This window comes from Hyposmocoma kahamanoa, unplaced genomic scaffold (assembly GCF_003589595.1).
Source record: "Hyposmocoma kahamanoa isolate Upper Pololo Valley unplaced genomic scaffold, ASM358959v1 91, whole genome shotgun sequence".
In the NCBI taxonomy this organism is placed as follows: domain Eukaryota; kingdom Metazoa; phylum Arthropoda; class Insecta; order Lepidoptera; family Cosmopterigidae; genus Hyposmocoma; species Hyposmocoma kahamanoa.
The window spans coordinates 1,754,742-1,776,130 of NW_020654684.1; the positions used below are offsets into that span (position 1 = coordinate 1,754,742).

General features: G+C 34.4%; 1 protein-coding gene across 2 annotated transcripts; it reads left to right on the plus strand.

The window, feature by feature from the left end:
* Positions 1-8,549: 8,549 nt before the first annotated feature.
* LOC113236318 lies at positions 8,550-15,647 on the plus strand. Of its 2 annotated transcripts, none has more exons than XM_026472332.1 (11): positions 8,550-8,611; positions 9,241-9,419; positions 10,674-10,801; positions 11,058-11,167; positions 11,252-11,426; positions 11,825-12,029; positions 12,262-12,438; positions 13,222-13,343; positions 13,577-13,740; positions 14,134-14,305; positions 14,454-15,647. In XM_026472332.1, the coding sequence occupies exons 2-11, from the start codon at positions 9,270-9,272 to the stop codon at positions 14,758-14,760; spliced, it is 1,710 nt and encodes a 569-aa protein (XP_026328117.1). In that variant the 5' UTR covers positions 8,550-8,611; positions 9,241-9,269; the 3' UTR covers positions 14,761-15,647. The 2 variants fall into 2 exon arrangements, with proteins under 2 accessions (XP_026328117.1, XP_026328118.1); XM_026472333.1 differs by having other exon boundaries at positions 8,550-8,607.
* The last annotated feature ends 5,742 nt before the right edge of the window (positions 15,648-21,389 follow it).

The following is a 21,389-nucleotide window of genomic DNA, read 5'->3' on the forward strand; positions in this document are numbered from 1 at the left end:
AACGCCCACTCCTTACATCTCGTTACTCTTAATGTGTTATATAGTTTGCAATCAGAGATGGGCAGAGGGTAAAAAACCCAATTAGCCTACCCAAGCTTCAACCGGGGTTTTACCCATTTCTGCCCAAAATCGTGAGGGGGAAACGACAAATAACGAATTTTCTGTAATTCCATACTTATTACAAACTTTATGGTAAAAAATATTTCAGGCAACTTCACACCAATACCCATCTTGCAATCCTGTGGATTCTCTCAATTATGTATGCACGTCACGATTCGATTTTATGAAAATGGTTTCAAGTCTACATCAGAAAGCAATAAATATAACATAACGAAATAATATCATTACTTTGAAGAAAACTCGGTTTACAACGAATATTCAGTTGTAAATAGTTTTTGCCCTCGGCTCCGTTTCCAATTAATCTAACCGAAATATATGTAGATACCTATTTATATATATTAATAACAGACTTCACTTTTTTGTTCTTAAAAACTTTTTAACTATTTGTTTTAATAAGTGATTGATTCAATCGTGTAAACCTAATGTTATGTTTGCGCGATTAAATTGTTTTCATTCGTATAATTTGCGTTTGTTGTAGAAGTCGGGTAAATTTAATTTTTCTTTTTTTTTTCAAAACTATAATGTGCCCACATTGCCCAATCTATTAAGAGATAATGCGATTTGTTGAACTGATTTCGTTCTAGACCATACTAATTTCATTTGGCTAAATACTTCAATACCATACATCTATCAGCCGTGACCATGGGACCTATAAAGGGCTTCAAGCTTTGGTTAATCGATACCTCCTGAATTTTGGGAAAAAAAATTATGAAAAAAAAAGAAACAAAATAAAAACAGAACAGGTCCAAAAAGGTCTGTTAGTTCGAAAATAATCAAAGAAATCGGTGTATAATATTTTTATCAACCTTTTTGTAAAAGCAAGTAGAAGAAGAAAATGTCGAATTCTAAGGTTTTACGATTGCTAAAACTTTCGAATTAGATTTGAATCGCATATATTAACGTTTTTAATCAAATCAATGGTTTGGGCTCTCTACAGGGGGTCTACTCTCGATCTCCGTCCGACATCCGTCCGAAACAATTACTGCCAAATAAGCAATACTTGACCAAATGAAAAGACGCGCGATGCGAATGAAGCTTCATACTGGATACTTGTCTTTTAATTTTGTCGAATATTACTTATTTCACAGTAATTGTTTCGGACGGATGTCGGACGGAGATCTAGAGTAGCCCTCCAGGCTCGGATGCCAGTCAGTTTTAATAGTTTTATTTCAAAAAGGAGGAATATGCAAAGTTTGAAAGTATTCGCATCGTAACATTCTTTCATCAACTCAAAATTGTATTAAGCGACCGCAAAAAGTTTGAGAATTTAAGACTGTACGAACTTTGAGGGAACGTAGGCTATTCTTTGTTTTAATCATGATTTAATACGCCCGAGATTACTTTTTAAGCAAAATAATTTAAAGTAATGGCCTTAGTGCCTATTTATGTAAGTGCCTTTATTGGTGGGAAATACTATGTTGATTCAAATACTGTTATAAATATTTAGTACCTCTTCGTTACCCACAAAATGTTTTTTTTTTATAACATCAAGCGACGGGAGGAGCAAGTCGTACGCGTGGTGATAAGCTACACGCCTGTCCATAACAGTTACAGTGTCGCTCAGAGCTTTAAATTGCAAAGATTTAAAATGCACTACCACTGCGCCCGTTACCCTGAGACATAAGTTGGCAAGTCCCATGTGCCTGTAATTTCACCAGCACCCTTACCCTTCAAAACGGGAACACAGTAATGCTGACATTACTAATTAGCGGCAGAAATAGGTAAGGTGGCAGAGCTACTCTGGACGACCTCGTTTACAAGGAGCTCTACTGCTACTAAATAAAATAGCTTTCTTATATGTAATTTTGTTATACATTTCAATAGATTTTTCATAAGAAATTACATTGTCCTTTGAAGAGGCTCAGTGGTTTAAACGGGTCAGTGGATTTTAGTTCTCTTTTCCGTTATGAGAGAGTTACTAAAAAAACAACAAAATAGCTTAGAAAATTATTATTTATGGGTCTAATATTGGTGGCTCTAATATTCATGACACTAATATTAATGGTACTTATCTTAATTCATTTGGAATTGCGATTGGTGCGCAAAGAACGCTAATACTTAGGAATTGTGAGATTGCGATAGCATATAAAATATTGATAAGCACTAATTAGGTGGCACTAACATTAATGCCATTGGTGGCACTCACTTCTTTGGAACTGCAGTTGGCGAGCACAGAACGCTTGTACATAGACTTAGTGAGATTGCGATAGAGCATAAAAACAAAACACAAACGACGGAATTGTTGTATACTTTTTATCTATACCTACATAACTAAATGCGGAAGGTTGGACAATGCCTCCCAAATATATATGTTCAAAAATACTTTACATGCTTTCATGGGTTTATTCACCCTTTTATGAGATTTTTTTATTTATTGAAAGGTATTCACTCAAATAAAGTCTGTATTAGGTTAAATGTACGCACCCATCAGTCAAGATTCATTGTTTGGCCACAGAATCCCGTGAGAGGCACTCGCGTGCTCGCTAAGTCCATGGGCATCAATCAAAGTCAGGGACAGAGGCCGAAGAGGGACACAAGGTTGAAATTTTGTCAAATAAAGCGGCAATCTTTATGCAAATTATACTGGTTATTACCGACACGCATGTATTATTTCTGTAAAAATATCTATCTACGTAGTCCATATTTATTATATTAAAAGAATAAGGACAATATTGACAAATTTAGTACACCAAATAATTTAGGTATATCCATTGACTTACAAATAAATGGACGACGGGTCTAATACAAAAACCACGAAAAAAATGTCCCAAGTCAACCTATTTAAACGTAGTGACATGTAAAGGAATATGAAAAAGCTAAAACGTTGAATTTAAATTGTAATGTCATCGCAGTACTGTCTAATTTTGCTTGCTTCGCTGTCAGTCGCACAAACGAAGACTAAAGCGTGAATGACGCTCTGTATACGATTTCAACGCCCTATAAGTTCGGACACTTTTTAGCGCGGACCCGACGTCCATATAATTGTACGTCAATGGGCATATTATCACAAAAATTATTCTGAGTGTGACAGTAGCTTTCATGCTTACTTTATTAATAGACTTAAAAAAAATGAGGTTCTAAAATCGACTGTATTTTTTTTGTACTCGCCGGCATTTGTAAACCGATTTTGATGATTCTTTTTTGTGAGAAAGAGAGTGCCTCGGTAGTGGTCTTATTTGAATTTGGAGAAAATATTCCACCTCTAAGGGTGGCAAACTAGGAGACGAATCCCGTTTCGCGCACTTTCCGGTAACCGATGTCAATAAAATGTGGCAAATAGATGTAATTTCACGAACATTTGAGGTCGGTTTTTTCAAAATAAAAGTTACAATTATGATTGTAATAAAAAGGTTTCTTTCTACCTTCATAAAAAATCTAGAAGTTATCTGCTCAGTATAAAAGTAAGTTAGAAGACCATTAAGCAAGTACTTAAGTTTTCCTTAACGAAGGAACAATGTTTCCTAAACTACCAAGCTCTATGTAGCAGGAAACTGCCAGCATTTGTGGCTTCACACGTGATGTATCTAGGCAAATGTCCGCAATGTCCAACGCGGATTTGTTGTGATCTCTCTTGTTAAATCCCTTTTTGTCTCGTCGCCTGTGTCCTGAAATACTATGCTGAATTGCAAACGTAAATATACTGAAAATTTATTTATATATTTTTTTTGTCATAGTACTTGTCTGTAATTAATTAAATTTTTATTGAACTGATTGAAATTTAATAAAAAATTTAATTAATACAGTGAATAGCGACATCTCTCGCCAGGACTGGTAGCTGTAAAGGTACTAACTGGGTGATAAATCTGTTATAGATTTCTCATAGATGGCGCTACGACTAAAAAGTCGTTGAAAAACCAAGTACAAAGACACGACGCAAGCACATAGAAAAATTCATGAGGGCCGTTGGTTCGTTCCGTGGCTTAGTTGGTATAGCGTCTGCCACGGTATGCAAGAAGACGTCGGTTCGAATCCGACCGGATCGAAGGAATTTTTTCTGAGTGTTCGATCTTTGTATTAATAATTATATTCTGTAATTGATAAAGGATCGTACAAATTCAAAGAAAAATTCTTTGGATGTCGCTTCATCAACGACATTGTTTTCGCCTAACGCGAGCTATCGCTTAATAAAAAAACGGAAAGACTACATATTATATCCTGTTAACTGCTTCCGTGGCCGAACGGTTACCATACTGGACTGCCACGCAGAGGTCCCGAGTTCGATCCAGGGCCGGGAGAAATATTAATATGGCCTACATTTCTATCGTGAGTTTGGGTGTAATTTGTGGTTGTCCAAAGGTGATGTGTGTGTCCAAAAAAACTCAACACACCCTTCTCCCACCGGGATATTTAGAGACTATGCGTTTCCACCTGGTACGCTCTTGACAAACCTCCTTCGTCTCTTCCACTCCAATCCATACATACCGGTTTATTCTTGGTACTTTTAATCTGGCTTTTTTAAGGATATCCCAACTGTATTGAGATATTTACGCCAAGGTCACCTCTCCCCACGCCTCCACCCACATAAATTTGTGCCGTCGATCTACCAACATTAATTCTTTCTACACGACTCAAACCATCGAAGCATCCCTCCCTACATCGTATTTCATGCCACAACGCTCTCTTACTACACTGTTCGGTATTCTGTCTTTAAGACTAATATAATAAATAGCATTCACCCTACTTTCAAGTTTTTTGTGCCACACCCAACACTCATTACCTACCATACATCAGGGAACTTTGAAGTATCGTTTATTTAATTTACCCTCGATTCATCGATTCGCGATATACACTAAAATCTGCTATATTAAAAACCCGAGATGCGGTGTAAATATTCTAGAACAGGAAACTGTAAATACATATACCAATTAAGGATAGTAGGAATGTGTCAGCGCATGCAGCATTTTCCATTTCTCCTCTAAACTATTGGACAATTTATAGCTGTCAAATACTTGACTGTTGTATGGCAGATTAGCATTTGAAATAGGAGCTCTAGGCGTGAACGGGCTACATCGTATATTTTGTTGATAGACGACTCAGTCGGGCGAAACGAGCATGCCATTGACGTGCATGAATTTGTTCGGAGTTTTCTGCAATAAATGGCCGAAGATTTTAAATTTAATTTAGTACCTAGGTTGCCAGAAAGTTTTGATGCTTCTGCAGGTGTTATATACGGGTCATTTTTGCACTCGAGAACGCATACTTTAATACTTTTTCTATTTATTGTCACTTTCATTAAGATAACTACTAGTCCTAAAATATCTTCAAAACAGGGTTTTTAACAAACATAAATTCATCGCGTAATTTCAAATTTAATAATCTGAAAAATAAATTTATGTATCAGTCATATTTAGATGGATGGATAGACAGATAATTCTTTATTGTTAGCACCACATACATAGAAAGATTACAGGACAAAAATGGAACACATTAGCAGGGTAACAACTGGTGTTCTATCGCTTACAGCGATTTCTTCCAGACAATCTTAGGATGGAGAGAGACTAAACATGAATATAAGTGGGGGTGCTAAATATAAATAATTATACAAACGAATAGAAATTATTAAACCTCACATTTTACCTACTTATATATACATAGTTATGCAGAACGTTCCTTTTAAATTATTTATTTACATAGGAAATTAAACTATTTTTTCGGATTTAAATCGCGTATATTTGTTTTTTCAAACAAACCGACATTTCGGGCCCTTTACAGGTCCCATGGTCACGTGACCATGTTATATAATAGTTTTATTTCCTATGTGTAACAATCGCGAAAACCTAAGAACTCGATATTTATTTACATTTATTAAATTTTGTTTTAATTACGCTACTAAGTCATAGTTGACTGCTAAATGTAGCAAGAAAATACCCGCAAGGACAACCAAAATTATCATAAAATGGCTCAAAGTTCATACTAACTTATGTCCAATTTTACAGTTGCTAGAATTCATATTCAGACAGTTTGAAGTAGAAAATCTTGTCTGCCCTCCAGAATTATGTTGCGGAATTAAATCAGGAGGCGAGTGCAGGCGCCAGTGACTTAATGTAATATTTGCATTAAACGGAATTATTCTTACAAAACCTAATATCGTACCAGTTAGCCCAGTAGTTATTATTGATAATAGGGTTTTACGTACCAATTCTTAATTCTCATCAGACGTACAAAGTGAACACTTTACGCGAAAAAAAAAATTTTAAAAGTCTTGAATTTTTCTCCCTGTATTTACATATTTCACCTTAGGGTTTTGTGTGAAATGGAACATATCCACGTTCCATATGATGTTATAAAATTATAAAAAGTTACATAGCAATCGATGCTATGTAACTTTTTATAATGGCATCTAGTGTAGACTAGATGCAGTTATAATCATAATAAAAGTAAATAAACCAAACCAATCATTTTATAAGATGATGCAATGTAAAACAAGCAAGGAAAATAATTATTCTTAGTCCGGGGCCAAAAATACCAAACATTCTAAAAACAAAATATTTTTTCTGAAATGTTAGGAATAGGAACTTCTGCAATATAATATATTTTTTCTAATGCATCCAATATAATAATTGGATGCGTTAGAAAAAAGAGGAGTGTAATTTCACCAGCGAAATTAATATCTTTATTAGCAGCAGGGCATTGCTTTTCTCTTCTATATTAACAGTACTAGTAATTTATAAAATGAGAAGAAAATCAAGTAAAAGCCAAACAGACGACATGTATGCACTTTTAAGTCAACTAAAAAAATTTATTTAATTCAAAAATTTCGTTTAATTCCAAATTATCCCCAAAAAATGAGACGTCGTTTCCAAAATATTGGGCTTTTATTACATTTGAAATAGGGGGATTATTGTCATACCCATGTCGTATCGTAAGCTCCACTTAGTTTAGCCCAGTTTTTGTTCACATTTGTATTTATGGTACTGCGCAATGCATTAAAAGGGCGCGGGGAAATATCGGAATTGAGATATAAAAGTAGAATGTAAACGTTATAAGCGTTTATGATTGTGAAACGTTATCCAAAGTACTGAATATTGTCGATGATATTATTAGTAAGTATTGTAAGAAATGATAGAAATATAAAGACAAAAACTTATGAAATTGTCAAATGAGAAGTGGTTAACCATATTCCGTAATCAGACGACACTGATGCATTCAACAGTTTGTGTTACGTATCCTTCGTTACAAAATAATTCATTTAATGAACCCTAACAAAACGAACACACTCGAAAACAAGAACAATACTTAATGCACAGAACTTAGTCCATAGCTCTTGTAGCTATCATCAAGTGAGTATTTATAAAGCAGATTTAACTATCCTGTTAGGAACAAGACGCTGGGAATGTCGACGTGAACTTAACGCCAGCTCACAAAGTTTGCACGCTTTTCAACTCTTTAGTGTGGGAATAAACCAACGGCTGGAGGTAGTCTAACTCCGTTTTCAGACACGACACGTCTTTGTCTCTAATTGAAACGGTGATGCCAGTTTTTATGATAACCGTGGTTGTTGTGGACGCAAAGTCTATCATTTAATTGGTACTACATGATGACATTAATTCGCCAATTTACAATGAAGTCGAATGAATTAGTTTCCGAAGATAAATAACGTTCAACCTAAACATTTTGACGATGAAAACGAAACTGAAGAAGAAACAAAATCCCGTAACAAAGTCGGCAGCACGATGAGGCAAGTCGATGTTGTCGTAAGTTGGGCTGAACGTCCCGCAATCTCTACGAACACGATTTGGGGCCGGATTATGTAAACTTCGGCATAATTTCTCTGGTGGCATGCACTCTACTGATACGAAATTACAAAACTCCTAAAATTCCACGGTCTTTACATTTTAACGTTGTTAGGTTGTACTTGCTAAAGGAGTCGTAGCATTTTGTACACTCAGCAATTCCGTCAAAAAATGTTTCATACACGTAGTGTGTAGTGTGTCATCAATAATCAAATAAGTTTTGAGTTCCAAAGCAAATTGTTACACGAGATGATTTGTTACCATCTTTGATAATTGCCCTTCACAAAGTTTAAACGAATCAAATTACGCATTAGATCTTTTTTAAATTATTATATGTATAAATGATACAATTTCTTGTGATCTTTGATCCCAAAGCAACCGAGACTGATAATCAATTACCTTTAATCTGCCGTTATTGTAACTATTTGTTAATTTTCATATTTTTTTGCTTCTTGTTTGTAAGAAATATAATTTCCGGATTATGAGTAATTTTTGCGTGTTGACTTGACTACAATATGTCGTCGTCTATTTCCAATTTCGTACCAAAGAAGGTTTTTTTAAATTGAAAATACATCGTATGTACTATCAACAAATTTATTATATGCCTTATGTCTTTGTATTTAAGAAAAATGAATTGCGATAAGAATGTTTGTTTGTATGAAAGGTTAGGTTCAAAGATACTTGCTAATGCATATTGATCAGTTGGTGCCTCTCAGTTGTGTCGTGAACAGCGATAGTGTTGGATTTATCAACTGTATGTAAGAAGCATTAATTGTTATATTTAGTCTGTTTTGATTAACATTTGTAGTTTCTAGAATTACTTACTGAACATAAAACGGATAACTAACATATTAAAGTTAAAAAAAAAGAGTAAAGATATTGTTATTAGTTCAAATATATTTCATTCCTAGTTTAGAACAGAATGAAAACGGTAAAAAGGAATAGGAAAACCTTATTGCATCAATCAAAGTAATAAAAAAGCAACAAGCGACATTAAACGTGAAACAGCAATTTCATTAAGCAATTGATTTAATAAACAGTGACATAAATTGACGGACTCTTAAATTTAACTACTAAAGAAAATGGTACCAAAAATTATACCGGCTAAATAAATTACTATGACTAAAAAGTAATGTTCCGTGACGAAACTTGCATATTAGAATACAAGCAAATTTTTTTCAGTTCCAAAATTACATATGTTTCGATTCAAGTCAGCTGGACCATGAGACCAGTGAAAAAAAAAGAAAAAACTAAGTTAGTTTGTCAGAGTACCTGAAATAAAGTTAATATTGTTAACTGCTAGTTTTAATATCTGTGAGGCAGAGAAGTCAATTTCGTACGTTTCTGTAATTGAGCATACATGAATATTATCACCATTTATTTATAGAACCAGTGTACAACATTGTTGGAGTAAACATGTTGCTTGATGAGTGGCTGGGTTATCCAGTCGTGAACTATTACAAGGGCCTCAATCTTAGACTTCTGCCCATGAACCATGCCTATGTTATGGTAAACACAACCGTGGACGACGTCTCGGTTTATGGTGTCGACAAGAATTGTTTTAATGTAAGTATCTTTTCCATATATATTTAGCTGTAAATATCTATTGATGCGAGGATTGGCAAAAGAAGTGAGCGTGCTTTTATATGTTGTATGTACTCTTTCTTACTAACAAATATGGTCCACCGAATGATACTAGCACACGGAATTTAAAATTTCCGTTTGCTCCAATTTCCGTTTGCGCCATTACGCCAGCTTAGAGACCTATTTTTTTTATGTTGTCGTGAAATATACTACCACTACTAGGAAATCAGATATTTCCTGAATAATTATTTATTACATAACACAAGTTTGTCACGGTATTAATTTTTCAATGAATTATCACAAAACTTCTAAATGACTTTGCTGGAGTTATTTTGCATAAGAACAGCTCGTTTTGTTGAAAGAATTCATATGCGTTTTTGAGTTAAAAAAATGTATTGTGTGGTAATTTTAGTTACTAACTAAAACTATTTTACAATTCAATTGATCATGCACCACAAAATTGCAAAATTAGTTTTTTTATGTAACTATCATTCAAAATTGAACTGGCAGTCTAGCTAGACAGTTTTAAAACTAAAAATACATTTTTTTTACTTTTATTGTGTAGGTGTATCAAATTTAATTTTAGGGACGCAATAAAAACGAGGACAATTAATAATTCCGGGACTTTGACCTGACACGAATTTGATAACGTTAGCGCACAAATAATGCGTAAATCTGGGACATTTTTTTTATTTATCGCTAACAATATTGGTGTCATTTGTTAAGTAATAAATTAGAAGTTCTAGACAAAGTTAACAAGTTGTTTACTTAGCAAAATGAATGAGTTCTTTAGCATACTCAATAAATTATTTATTGACAATATTTATAATATCTTATTTGTTTTGAATTACATAAATTTTATTAAATTCGTTAAATAGGATGATTTTTACAGAAACTAGAACGGTAGCTTTGACAGTTTAATCAAGGCGTTTGTAAAACTGATATTATGTTGTGAGGTACGTGTGGGTGTGTGAGTGTGTATATATGTATGTTTATATAAACCTATTTAAAGGGCTACTCTGCCGCCGTTAGTTGAAGAAATGCGCGTGACATTTAAAGAAAAAAAATGCAATGCATACTTCCGTGATGTGTAAAACAAGGCCAAGGTGGATAAGATATAAAATTACCGCAAGACAAAAGTAGATTTTTAAAATTTCATTTATGTAAACATTATCTTCTCTTTAAGTAACGGCAGCAGTAATAGCTGATAGTCCAATAGCGTCTCCTTCATTTCAGTGTCCATATAAACATCATGCTTCACTCGTACCTAACGAAGAAACTATCTGGATGATCGACAGTCGCTACGAGAAGTATTGGAGAATCAAAGGAAGCAGACAGAAAGACTTCTCTCAAGATAGCAAACAGTAATGAATAAAGACTTTACTTTCATGTACTAACTTGTCTACTTGTCACCGCAGATTGAGGGCCCGAAACGTTTATTATTTGAAGAACAAATTTCCACGATTTGGATTCGTTAAAAATAGCTTTATTTCCCATGACTAGCTTAATAAATACCTTTTTATTTCTGTTGATGAGATTATCTACCCAAGAATCATCTCGGAGCATCTCCTCATTATCTATAAGTTTCCTGAATATTCATTTGTTAAACTCTGATTTCAGAGGCTTGTTATGTCAACTGGGCGCATCTTTCGACGAGTACGGTGTATACCGTCTCGATATTGGCAAATGTGAAATTACAACTGAAGTCCCTCCTGCAAATACTTATCTTCGTATGTATTTTTTTAACTTAGCATGCTTTGAAGCCAGCTAGCTGGCTTTTGCAAAATTACTCCGGTTTTTCTTTTACTTTTCAGCTTTGATTTTATGCAGTGTTGTACTATTTGGAGTGTTTTTTGTCTATTACCTTGTCAAATATTTGTGGAATCGCAGGAAAAATAGAAAAAACACAAGTAATGAAGGCAAGAAAGTTTTGGAAATAAATGTTGGCGAAACAGAGGATGAACCATCCACTCTTAATATTTTTAGAGGGTACGTAGATCCAATATAGAGATTTCTAAAATATAACATTGTATACCAGGTGTAAGCGTTACAAAACAAGCATCAAGCAATCTTGTTTAAAACAAACTAGTGGAAACGTTGATATCGTTTGGTACCACGATGCTTTTACGTTACATACACAAATGACATTGTTGTGATTGGATACAATTATCAAACAAATATGTAAAAATTGAACCATATTTAAACCCAGTAACGTATTTCTAACGTCAAAACTGATCTTATTCATGGTTCTGTCCATGTACTGTTCCATAAAGTGTACTATTATAATACCTCCGATCGCTGGAGTTCCTCGATGCTAGTGTCAATTCCGGTAAGAGCAATATATTGTATTCCAACCCAATATTTTTTAATCAACTTTGATGTTACAGTTTACTACTCAGTTTAATAATTTTCGCTACCACTGGAGGTGGTGGTTATAGCATTTTTTTACGATCTGAAAATTCTATTGGTCTCTCAGTGGCCGAATGTCTCTACTTTGCATTCGCTTGGAGTGTTGGTTTCAACATCCCCACTGTTATGGACAAGGCATTTAATCAATTGACCAAGCGCGCTATTATAAAAGACATTTTCAGCGTAAGTTAATCATTTTAATACATTACAATTAATTTTTTATTGAGATATTATTTTTTCTACTTGCGGTGTCGAGTATCGATCAGTTTTCATTCACATTGAAGCACCATTAATTTCAACTATGGTAACTTATGAATTAACTATGGCATGCATTAGTCAGACTAATGGAAACTCCATTACCATTTCATCAATAAATATACTTATATAAATATAGAAACGATATTTCATTTTACAGCGTTTCCTAGTTTTCTTGTTTGTCGACGTCATTATAAACAGTGTAATCAATCGAAACAGTAGCAACTCATTTACACCCGATGATCTTTGGCGACCATTACTTAAATTGGGAATTGCCTATCTAGTAGCGGCATCAGCATACGTGTTCACTATGCAAAGATTCGAAATGAAATCAAAGGTATTTTTTTTTGCACAATTTATCGATTTTATCATAGTTATTTGATGGTCGTGTATAACCGCTCACGCGATACATGCAGCCGTAGACGCAAACCACACCTAGAGGTGCCGGTGATGATTTTATACCGATTTATCGGATACCGAAGTTATAACAGGTAAAAGAACTAATATTAATTGCTATTTCGGTAACTACTCTAGCAAACCATAAAGTTTTTAACGCCGGGATCTGTCATTTAAAAAAATAAGCAACTTCAAAAATACGTCACGACAATCGTGAGTTTTATTGTTTGGGCTGGTGATTTCGGTGTTTATTTATTGAAAACATACCGTAAGTAGTATTTTTTTAAGTTTACCCTGAATATAAATGTTTATAAACTATACTCTAAGGAGTAATTTCATGGTAAACGTTAGAGCCACTCAAACGGAATATTATCATATTTATCCAAGTATACCAAAAATTTCATTAGTGCTTTTTAAGTGCAGGATTTGCGGTGTATTACTGCATTTTATTTGAGATGTTTTTGTTGGTAGTACGGAGGGTATTTTATTTTTATTTGGCAATGCAGAATAATAATTTTTATTTATAAAAACTTGTATTTAAACTGAATGCTTTTCTAATTTGCGAAACCAAATAGCCGCCATTTTGCGGTTGGAGGAGCGCATCGCGTGAGCGGTTAGTACAATTATGAACTTCTCACGACTAATTTTAAATTTTAAAGAAATGCTTCCTTTCATGACTTCATGATCTTACTTTGACAAATAATGACTATTATTTTTGTTCCAGAAAATAATTTGTAAAGCTGTTAGTAATTTTATATCGCTGATGTGGTGCTGGATTATATCTGGTTTCATATTGGCTGTCATAGCCATATTGATTTCCACGTTAATCTCTTTGAACTGTTTAAGGTGAGCGACTATAACATTGTAAAGCTAACTGTCTAAATGTAATCACTTTGAACTGTTTGAAGTGAGTCAGTAAACATTCTAAAGCTCTGTCTATTATCAGTAACGCATGTAATATATGTTTTCAAGTTTTATCTCGTCTCCCATATTTAAAACTATTAATAGCGACCAGCATATTACAAAAAATCTGGTCTGATACTGTTTTTCTACAATCATACTAAAGTTTAATTTTTCAGCAACCTAGATATGACAACTGCAGTGGATTTCTCGAAAACACTGTCGGAAGAATCGTTTACTTGTAACAATGATCTGATGTTAAATGCCAATATCTACATGGCGAATAGACACGAGGAAGTTATCAACGTTCATGGGTATTTAGGATTCAGTCAGGGTATTATGGGTAAGCATCTAAAAATTGGTTACGTTGTCATTGCATTGAAACTACTTTCTGAGTACGTTCCAAGTAGGAAATGAAACTGACGCTCAGCCCGTTTTCGTTGATTGGTTTGTTTGAGAAATAAACAAATGTACGTGATTTGGGTCCGAAAAAACAATTTCATTTCCTACGTGCAACTATCGCGAAAACTTAAGTACTCGATACATTCCAAATGCTATTTTACAAAATAAATCTGATCAGTCCCAATACATCGGTTGTAAATACACCCTTATTTGACATTTGTAATGTTCTAATCAATTTCATCCACTTACCAATTCCTCTTTACTGAACTGAACCAATATAATTAACTATTCGGTGTACTGCCATGTAATGATGTACCTAACTTATTTTCTCTAGGGCAAATGTCAATACTGATGTTCACAATAATTGGTCTGAAAGCAGGCTTTATTTACGCTAACTACGAAACCCATTCGGATCGACTAAAACTTTGGAGCATTTGGGCAATGCTTTTTGGCTTAGGCGGGATTTTCTTTGGAGCTGTTTCTTATCCCCTGGAGTTTAATCTTCGGTAAGTTTTCTTATTATTATTCCCATAGTTAACCATGTTTTTCAAATATATGCATGTAAAGTATATTTTCCTTATATAACAATACTAGTTTCTCAATTCGCCACACATTTTCATCTATTAATAACTTTCATATGTTTTTATTTTTCAGGCCCATAGCAATGATTCTTTTGCTATCTACGATGACAATGTTATCCTTCGCAGTCGTCTACATAATCACTGAAGTTAGAAAACTCAACAGCTATATCCTATCTTCAGCTGGAGTCACTTTCTTTTTAATCTTTCCAGCTCACATGTTATTCTCAAATGGTTTGCCTTTCACGTGGGCACTAAACGTAGGTCTCGAAATGTTTATGAGCCAGCATATGAAGTACATTATATATAGTTATTCTATGGTCTTGATTTGGTTGTTGGTTAGCGTCATAATAATGAAAAAGAAAGTCACTTTCGCTGTATGATTTAGTACATTCCGTCCTCTTTGTCATTACTATCGGATTTGCATTTCGGTTACTTTCAATATATTGGAACCACAAGGTTCTTTTTACTAGTGAAATTACGTCGATTTTGATTAGCGATAAAACTGAAACTAAGTAAGATGTAAAAAACCGATTAAAGGAAGTTGTAGACCATGTTTCGCTGATCCCAGATAATATGTACTATAACAACCAGATAGCTAAAAATTACGATAACTTTAGTTATGATAAGGAAGACAGCATTGTAAACGTACAAGACATAAAAGCTAATTAACAATAATGAAATTTAACTGTACATACTTGCATTAACATTTTAAAACGAAAGCCAAGCAAAAAATATGCTTAATAAAAACTCGTGTTTTGCAAACATGGTTTTCATTAGCATGGTACGGAATTAAGAGAACGATAAAAATTTTTCACTTCCGCCTATCCCATTAAAAAAAGATCCGCATATCATCCCCTTCATATCAGACTTCGCACACGTTTCGAAGGCCCAATTAAATGTGCTATTCAACGGAGGTTTAATTAAGTAGAAAATTATCTTCTCAAACACACGCGGCGGGCGTGACGAGGAGTATCTAAGACATTAGTGGAAAGCGTCACAAGGAGCTGTGACACAAGCTTTAAAATAGCCTTTCTGGTATTGTAAGTTCTAGGCATCCCTTATCATATTACTTGAAAGAAGATATTGAGAGAATAAACAAATGCACATTATCAAACAATTCAGACGTGAAATTAGAGAATATTGCCAATAACAAGGACACTGAACTTATAGGTACTTAGTATGTTGTCAGTTGCAGTAATAAAAGTCAAAGTCGAGTCACTAACTCAGTATTTGCTGGAAAACGCAAAACATTCCCAGCTGTGATAATGATTTTTTATGATACCAAGTGACTAGCCAAATAAGACGTCCACCTGGTGGTAAGCGACACGCCTGCCCATAGCAGTTCCACCCAGAACTTTAAAGATCTGAGGGGTACTGCCACTGCGCCCGTCACGATGAGACAAAAAATTTACAAGTCTCATGTGTCCTTAGTTTCACCAGCACTTCCAAAACCGGAACGCAGTAATTAATTACCACATTACTGCTTGGTGTCAAAGTCAAAGATTATTTATTCCATAGGTAAAATAAATTTACACTTGAAAACGTCACATTTAAGCTACTGCTCGTTCACTACGCTGACCTCCCTGAGAAGAACGAGCAAGAAACTCTAGGGATTGCTCTTTTCAAATAAACTTAAATGTTATGGAATACACTTTGAATCAAATTTGTGTGGATTCTGGAGCCATGTCGTCTTTCCATACATCTTTATCTAACACGTAGTCTTCAATTTATAATATATGATTTTTAAATCAAAATATTTTTAATGTAGTTTTGTGGTTGGTGGGATGAATAGGTATGGTGGCAGTACTTCCCTGGACAAACTGTTTCACAAAGAGTTCTATTCTTACTAAGTAATTAAGTGATTAAGTGTAGGTACAACTTATTTTAAAAACTAGCGACGGTTTCACTAACTTTGGGTTATACTTCCGATTTATCAAAGTAGAATATCAGTATACTTTGAATGCTTTTGTTTTAACAATGGCGTCATAACTTAATATCCTGGCTTTTAACAATAATAGCAACTAAAATAGACAAAAACAAAAAATAAAAACAGGTACAAATGCGACTTTGGATAGGGTAAACGTAAACATAAAACATGAGCGTATAGTGCATTAAATGAACAAAAATGCATAAATTCATGAAGAATTATTATTCATTTAGACATTTGAAAAAAATCCTTCGCTGCTCACTTCTGCATGGACCAAAATGAAAACTGAACGACCTCTCGCGAGCTAAAATACGGCAGAAATTCCAACGAGATGCCTACTCGCACTGAATTATAGCTAATGAGACGAATATTAAACAAATGAATGGCTCTCGCTTCTAACTTTTATTTTAACATTTATCATGCCTTGCGCAAGTTTGTTTTCAGAGTAGTTCTTTTCCGTTTGATAGGATCATTTGTTACGCAGTTTAAAATGATTCTGATTTTACGGCATTTTTATTAGGATACTATTTTATACAACATTTATATTTGATTGTCACTGGAGGGCAATTGGTTTTATTATTTCCATGCTAACTCTTTGTTAGGATTTTTCTGTTATTGAGGATGCATTAAAACAATTTTTTTGATCGTATGCTCTTAATCGATCTCGTATAAAGCGTGTCAAAATTTGTATTTTTAGATAATAAATGAAACACCTTTTTTATATTATATGATTTAATAGCCATGATGATGTCAGATGCCAATCCTAAGACAACTTTTCAAAAATAATATCATATAACTTAATGTACAAAACGGTGTCTTTCTCTTTATTTTCCATTTCTGTACTTAACGATATCAAAGAATGGTGTTACTTTACGTGATTAGGAACTTCATGATATTGCCTTTTGTTTTTACGACACACTGGAATATTTTGCGTTTTCTTCCGTTATCAGTCTTTAAATATTGAACCCATGCCAATTACACACACGACTAACCACGACGAAAAATAAATGAAAAGCAGCTATGATATTATAGCCTTAATTATTTGCTCAGTGGCATAAACCACGCGTATAAGCTAAATTGTATGCTATTTATCTGTAATCGATATTATTTCATTGTTATAATTAATTATCAATACCTATTTTTACCAACGAACTATAAAAAATTTCAAAGAGGAGGCTTTTGTTTAAATTGTGAATACGATTTCTATGTTTCGAGTCACCATAATGTTGAATCGATTCGCTTGAACATCGCATTGCAATGAATCAACTCCAAAAATCGCTAGATCATATTCAATTGAATCGATCTTCATAAAAATCGAATCTTAATATGCATCCCTACCTTACGGTAATAAATTTTTTTTCGGATCTAAATTACGTATATTTGTTTTGTCGTATAAACCAACGTTTCGGGCTTTTTACATATCCAATGATCATGGCAGACTGACCAAACAGTTGATCAATCAAGCCATCTTGCTGGGAATTATACTTACTAAAATAAATGCTAATTTAGCAATTGCTAAAACTCTTTGAGAAGGAATTCGCCCAGGAAAGTACTGTCGCCTTACTTCATTCTGCCGCCCGTCAGTAATCTGCGTTCCAATTTTGAAAGCTAAAGGTAGTATAAACTTACTGACAGTCTGAAACTTCATTTGTTGTTTTTTTGGGAATCGCACACACACACACTCAACATAGCCCCGCACTAGGGAAACCCTGTGTCGCGGCTGCCATGGACACACACATAGACAACCACAAATTACACCCAAACTCACGAGAGAAATAAAATGTAGGTCATACAAATATTTCTCCCGGCCCGGGAATCGAACCTGGGACCTCTGCGTGGCAGTCCGGCATGGTAACCGTTCGGCCACGGAGGCAGTTATCATTAGAAGGTTGCAATCAGGTGAGATTGGTTTCAACGCCTATCTTGTCAAAATTAAGTAATGATTTGAATTTGTTTCCTACTGCCCAAATTCTACTAGAAACTAGAGCTTCTGTTGGTTTCAAACTGGTTAAAAGCGGATTGGCAACAAATAGCAGAGCGGTCACAGTGAGTGGGTGTTTTGTGATGCCCCAGCTTCGGCGTATCTCAGACGAACAGGCACCATTAACTAGTGAGGGTATGGGCTTGTTCATGGGCTACAGAGATAGCGGATTTCGTTTACAGGCTACAAAAAACATGCAGAACCTTTTGAATACGGTTGTGTAGTTCATTATCGGGAACTCAAGTCGCTTCTTGCCCGTGGACCAACTAATTGGTTTACCAAGATGAACCACGGGCAATTATTTCTTCCCATAGTTAGGGCGTTAAACAGAGAAGATTAGCCATTGACAAAATCTTAGCTCTTAAATAAGAAATACATTACTAGTCTACTGTTTTTCGTTTGTTCACTCATTTCTAAAAACAATTTATTCTGTATAATAATGGTAAAGTCACGCAGAATAATTTGTGATGTTTAAAGGATATTTTCAAATAATACTGATAAATATTTCGACATCATTGTAGTATCAAAGATACAAAAACATTTCTGTATAAATTAAATTTTTATTGAATTGATATTCAATTATTTTTTGTGAAATTACTCCACTAGTTTGTTATAATTATTAATACAAAGATCGAACACTCAGAAAAAACACTCAGAAAAAATTCCTTCGATCCGGTCGGATTCGAACCGACGTCTTCTTGCATACCGTGCCAGACGCTATACCAACTAAGCCACGGAACGAACCAACGGACCTCACGAATTCTTCTATGTGCTTGCGTCGTGTCTTTGTACTTGATCTTTCAACGACTTTTTAGTCGTAGCGCCATATACGAGAAATCTATTACAGATTTATCACCCATTTCTGTATAAGTCATGTTCATGTCGAAAACATTTATTGACTAGTAAAACTGCTGGTAGATGTAAAGGTACCTGGCTGAGTGAAGAAAAACTTTCATAGATTTCTCACAGATGACACTACGGCAAAAAAGTCGTTATAACCAAAAACAAAGACCTGCAACAAGCACATAAGGGCACATATGGTCTACTGGTTCATTCCAAAGTTCAATTGGGAGGGTGTCAGCGACGGCATGGCCAGGTCACTAGTTCGAGTCCAGCTGGATCGAAGGATTTCTTTGTGTTCGATCTTTGTATTAATAATTGATGCGTATGTTGATGATTTTTTATGCAATTATGCGCACCAATGGTATCCTAAGGATGATATCACGAAAAATGGACTCGGCAGTTATAACATATAATAATGTATTTAATAATTTAATGTATTGTAATTGTTCTTCTTGTTTCTACTAACATAGCTCATAAGATTGTTACTGACAAATACGGAGTAATTGGTCTGAGAGTAAATGAATTTACATTTGAAATAATTATAACAAACAAGTAGAGAAATTTTACATGGTAGTAAAACATCGTGATAATATTTGTTGACAATTTCCACACTAAAAACATTGCTTGGGGTGTAAGTCAGAAGACTATCCACCAATTCTCGAAACTCTATCTTCTGATGCAAGCTGTACATCGATTTTAACAAGTTCTTTATCCGCGCTATCCATGCCTAATAAACTACCAACCTAAGCACTGCCACTGGGCGTAACCACGAACGTAATGAACTAATGATGCTGACGCATTCCTATTACTTTGCCTGTGTTCAGGGTATGAAGAATATACATAGTTGTGACTCTGAAAATATGGGGAGAGTAAAGCTGCATTCAATGCATTCATGGCGAACAATATAATACCTATTTAACAATCTTGGGCTTGAAAGAATATTCGAGCTATGTTCGACTTTGTTGTTTTTTTTAGCATTAGACACATTGACTTACAAATAAATGGACGACGGGTCTAATACAAAAACCACGAAAAAAATGTCCAAGTCAACCTATTTAAACGTAGTGACATGTAAAGGAATATGAAAAATCTAAAACGTTGAATTTAAATTGTAATATCATCGCAGTACTGTCTAATTTTGCTTGCTTCGCTGTCAGTCGAACAAACGAAGACTAAAGCGTGAATGACGCCCTGTATACGATTTTAACGCCCTATAAGTTCGGACACTTTTTAGCGCGGACCCGACGTCCATATAATTGTAAGTCAATGATTAGACAGAAGGAAATTTTAGGTCTTTTTATCAGACGCCGTTATATTCATTCAATTTGTAAGCAAAACAATTTATTATACCGTAAAACAAATTTTTCAAACACACATTGGCTATTTTTTATGTATAATTATTACGGTTCTTCATGTACTTAAACTATTTCAAAAACTTAAACAGATCCCGAAACCCTAAACGGTCCTAAAATAATAATACATTATCGTGTCATTGGTCATGAATTCTCATGACTTTTTTTCTGTAGTATGTTGTTGAAGGAAAAAGGTACGACCGCTGCTATTTTGTATACGTTTTTTCTAATTCTAAAAAACGAAGTGTAGCATATAAATCTTTTTTCGTTGTAGATCCAATTTTTAAGGGATAAACCACTTAAACGTAAAACGTGCGCTCTATTTTTGTTCTAGTTTATTTTGTTTTGCGACAAACACGTCCATCACTCGTCTCAGATCAGAGCTCATTGAAAACCAGCGCCACTGTCGATTTTGGCTATGGCATAAGCTGAATATGAACCGCACATACAGTACAACATTTGTAGTCGTTATATTTAGTTTTTTTGCTTTTTGTATTTTATATTTTAATTTTGTTTGTTACGTCTTTTTATTTTGTTTTACTCATTGACTTACAATTATATGGACGTCGGGTCCGCGCTAAAAAGTGTCCGAGCTTATAGGGCGTTAAAATCGTATACAGAGCGTCATTCACGCTTTAGTCTTCGTTTGTTCGACTGACAGCGAAGCAAGCAAAATTAGACAGTACTGCGATGACATTACAATTTAAATTCAACGTTTTAGCTTTTTCATATTCCTTTACATGTCACTACGTTTAAATAGGTTGACTTGGGACATTTTTTTCGTGGTTTTTGTATTAGACTCGTCGTCCATTTATTTGTAAGTTAATGGTTTTACTTGTCTAAGTGGTATCAGTTTTTTTTTGTATCTATGTGTTGTGGCGTTGCAATAAATGTCTTTTCTATTCT

Excerpts from the sequence above, each read along its gene's own strand:
- LOC113236318 (XM_026472332.1), top strand. The coding sequence starts at position 9,270 with ATGTTGCTTGATGAGTGGCTGGGTTATCCAGTCGTGAACTATTACAAG. Across the intron at positions 12,030-12,261 it reads TTATAAAAGACATTTTCAGC|CGTTTCCTAGTTTTCTTGTT; the intron begins GTAAGTTAATCA and ends TTCATTTTACAG. Across the intron at positions 13,741-14,133 it reads ATTCAGTCAGGGTATTATGG|GGCAAATGTCAATACTGATG; the intron begins GTAAGCATCTAA and ends TATTTTCTCTAG.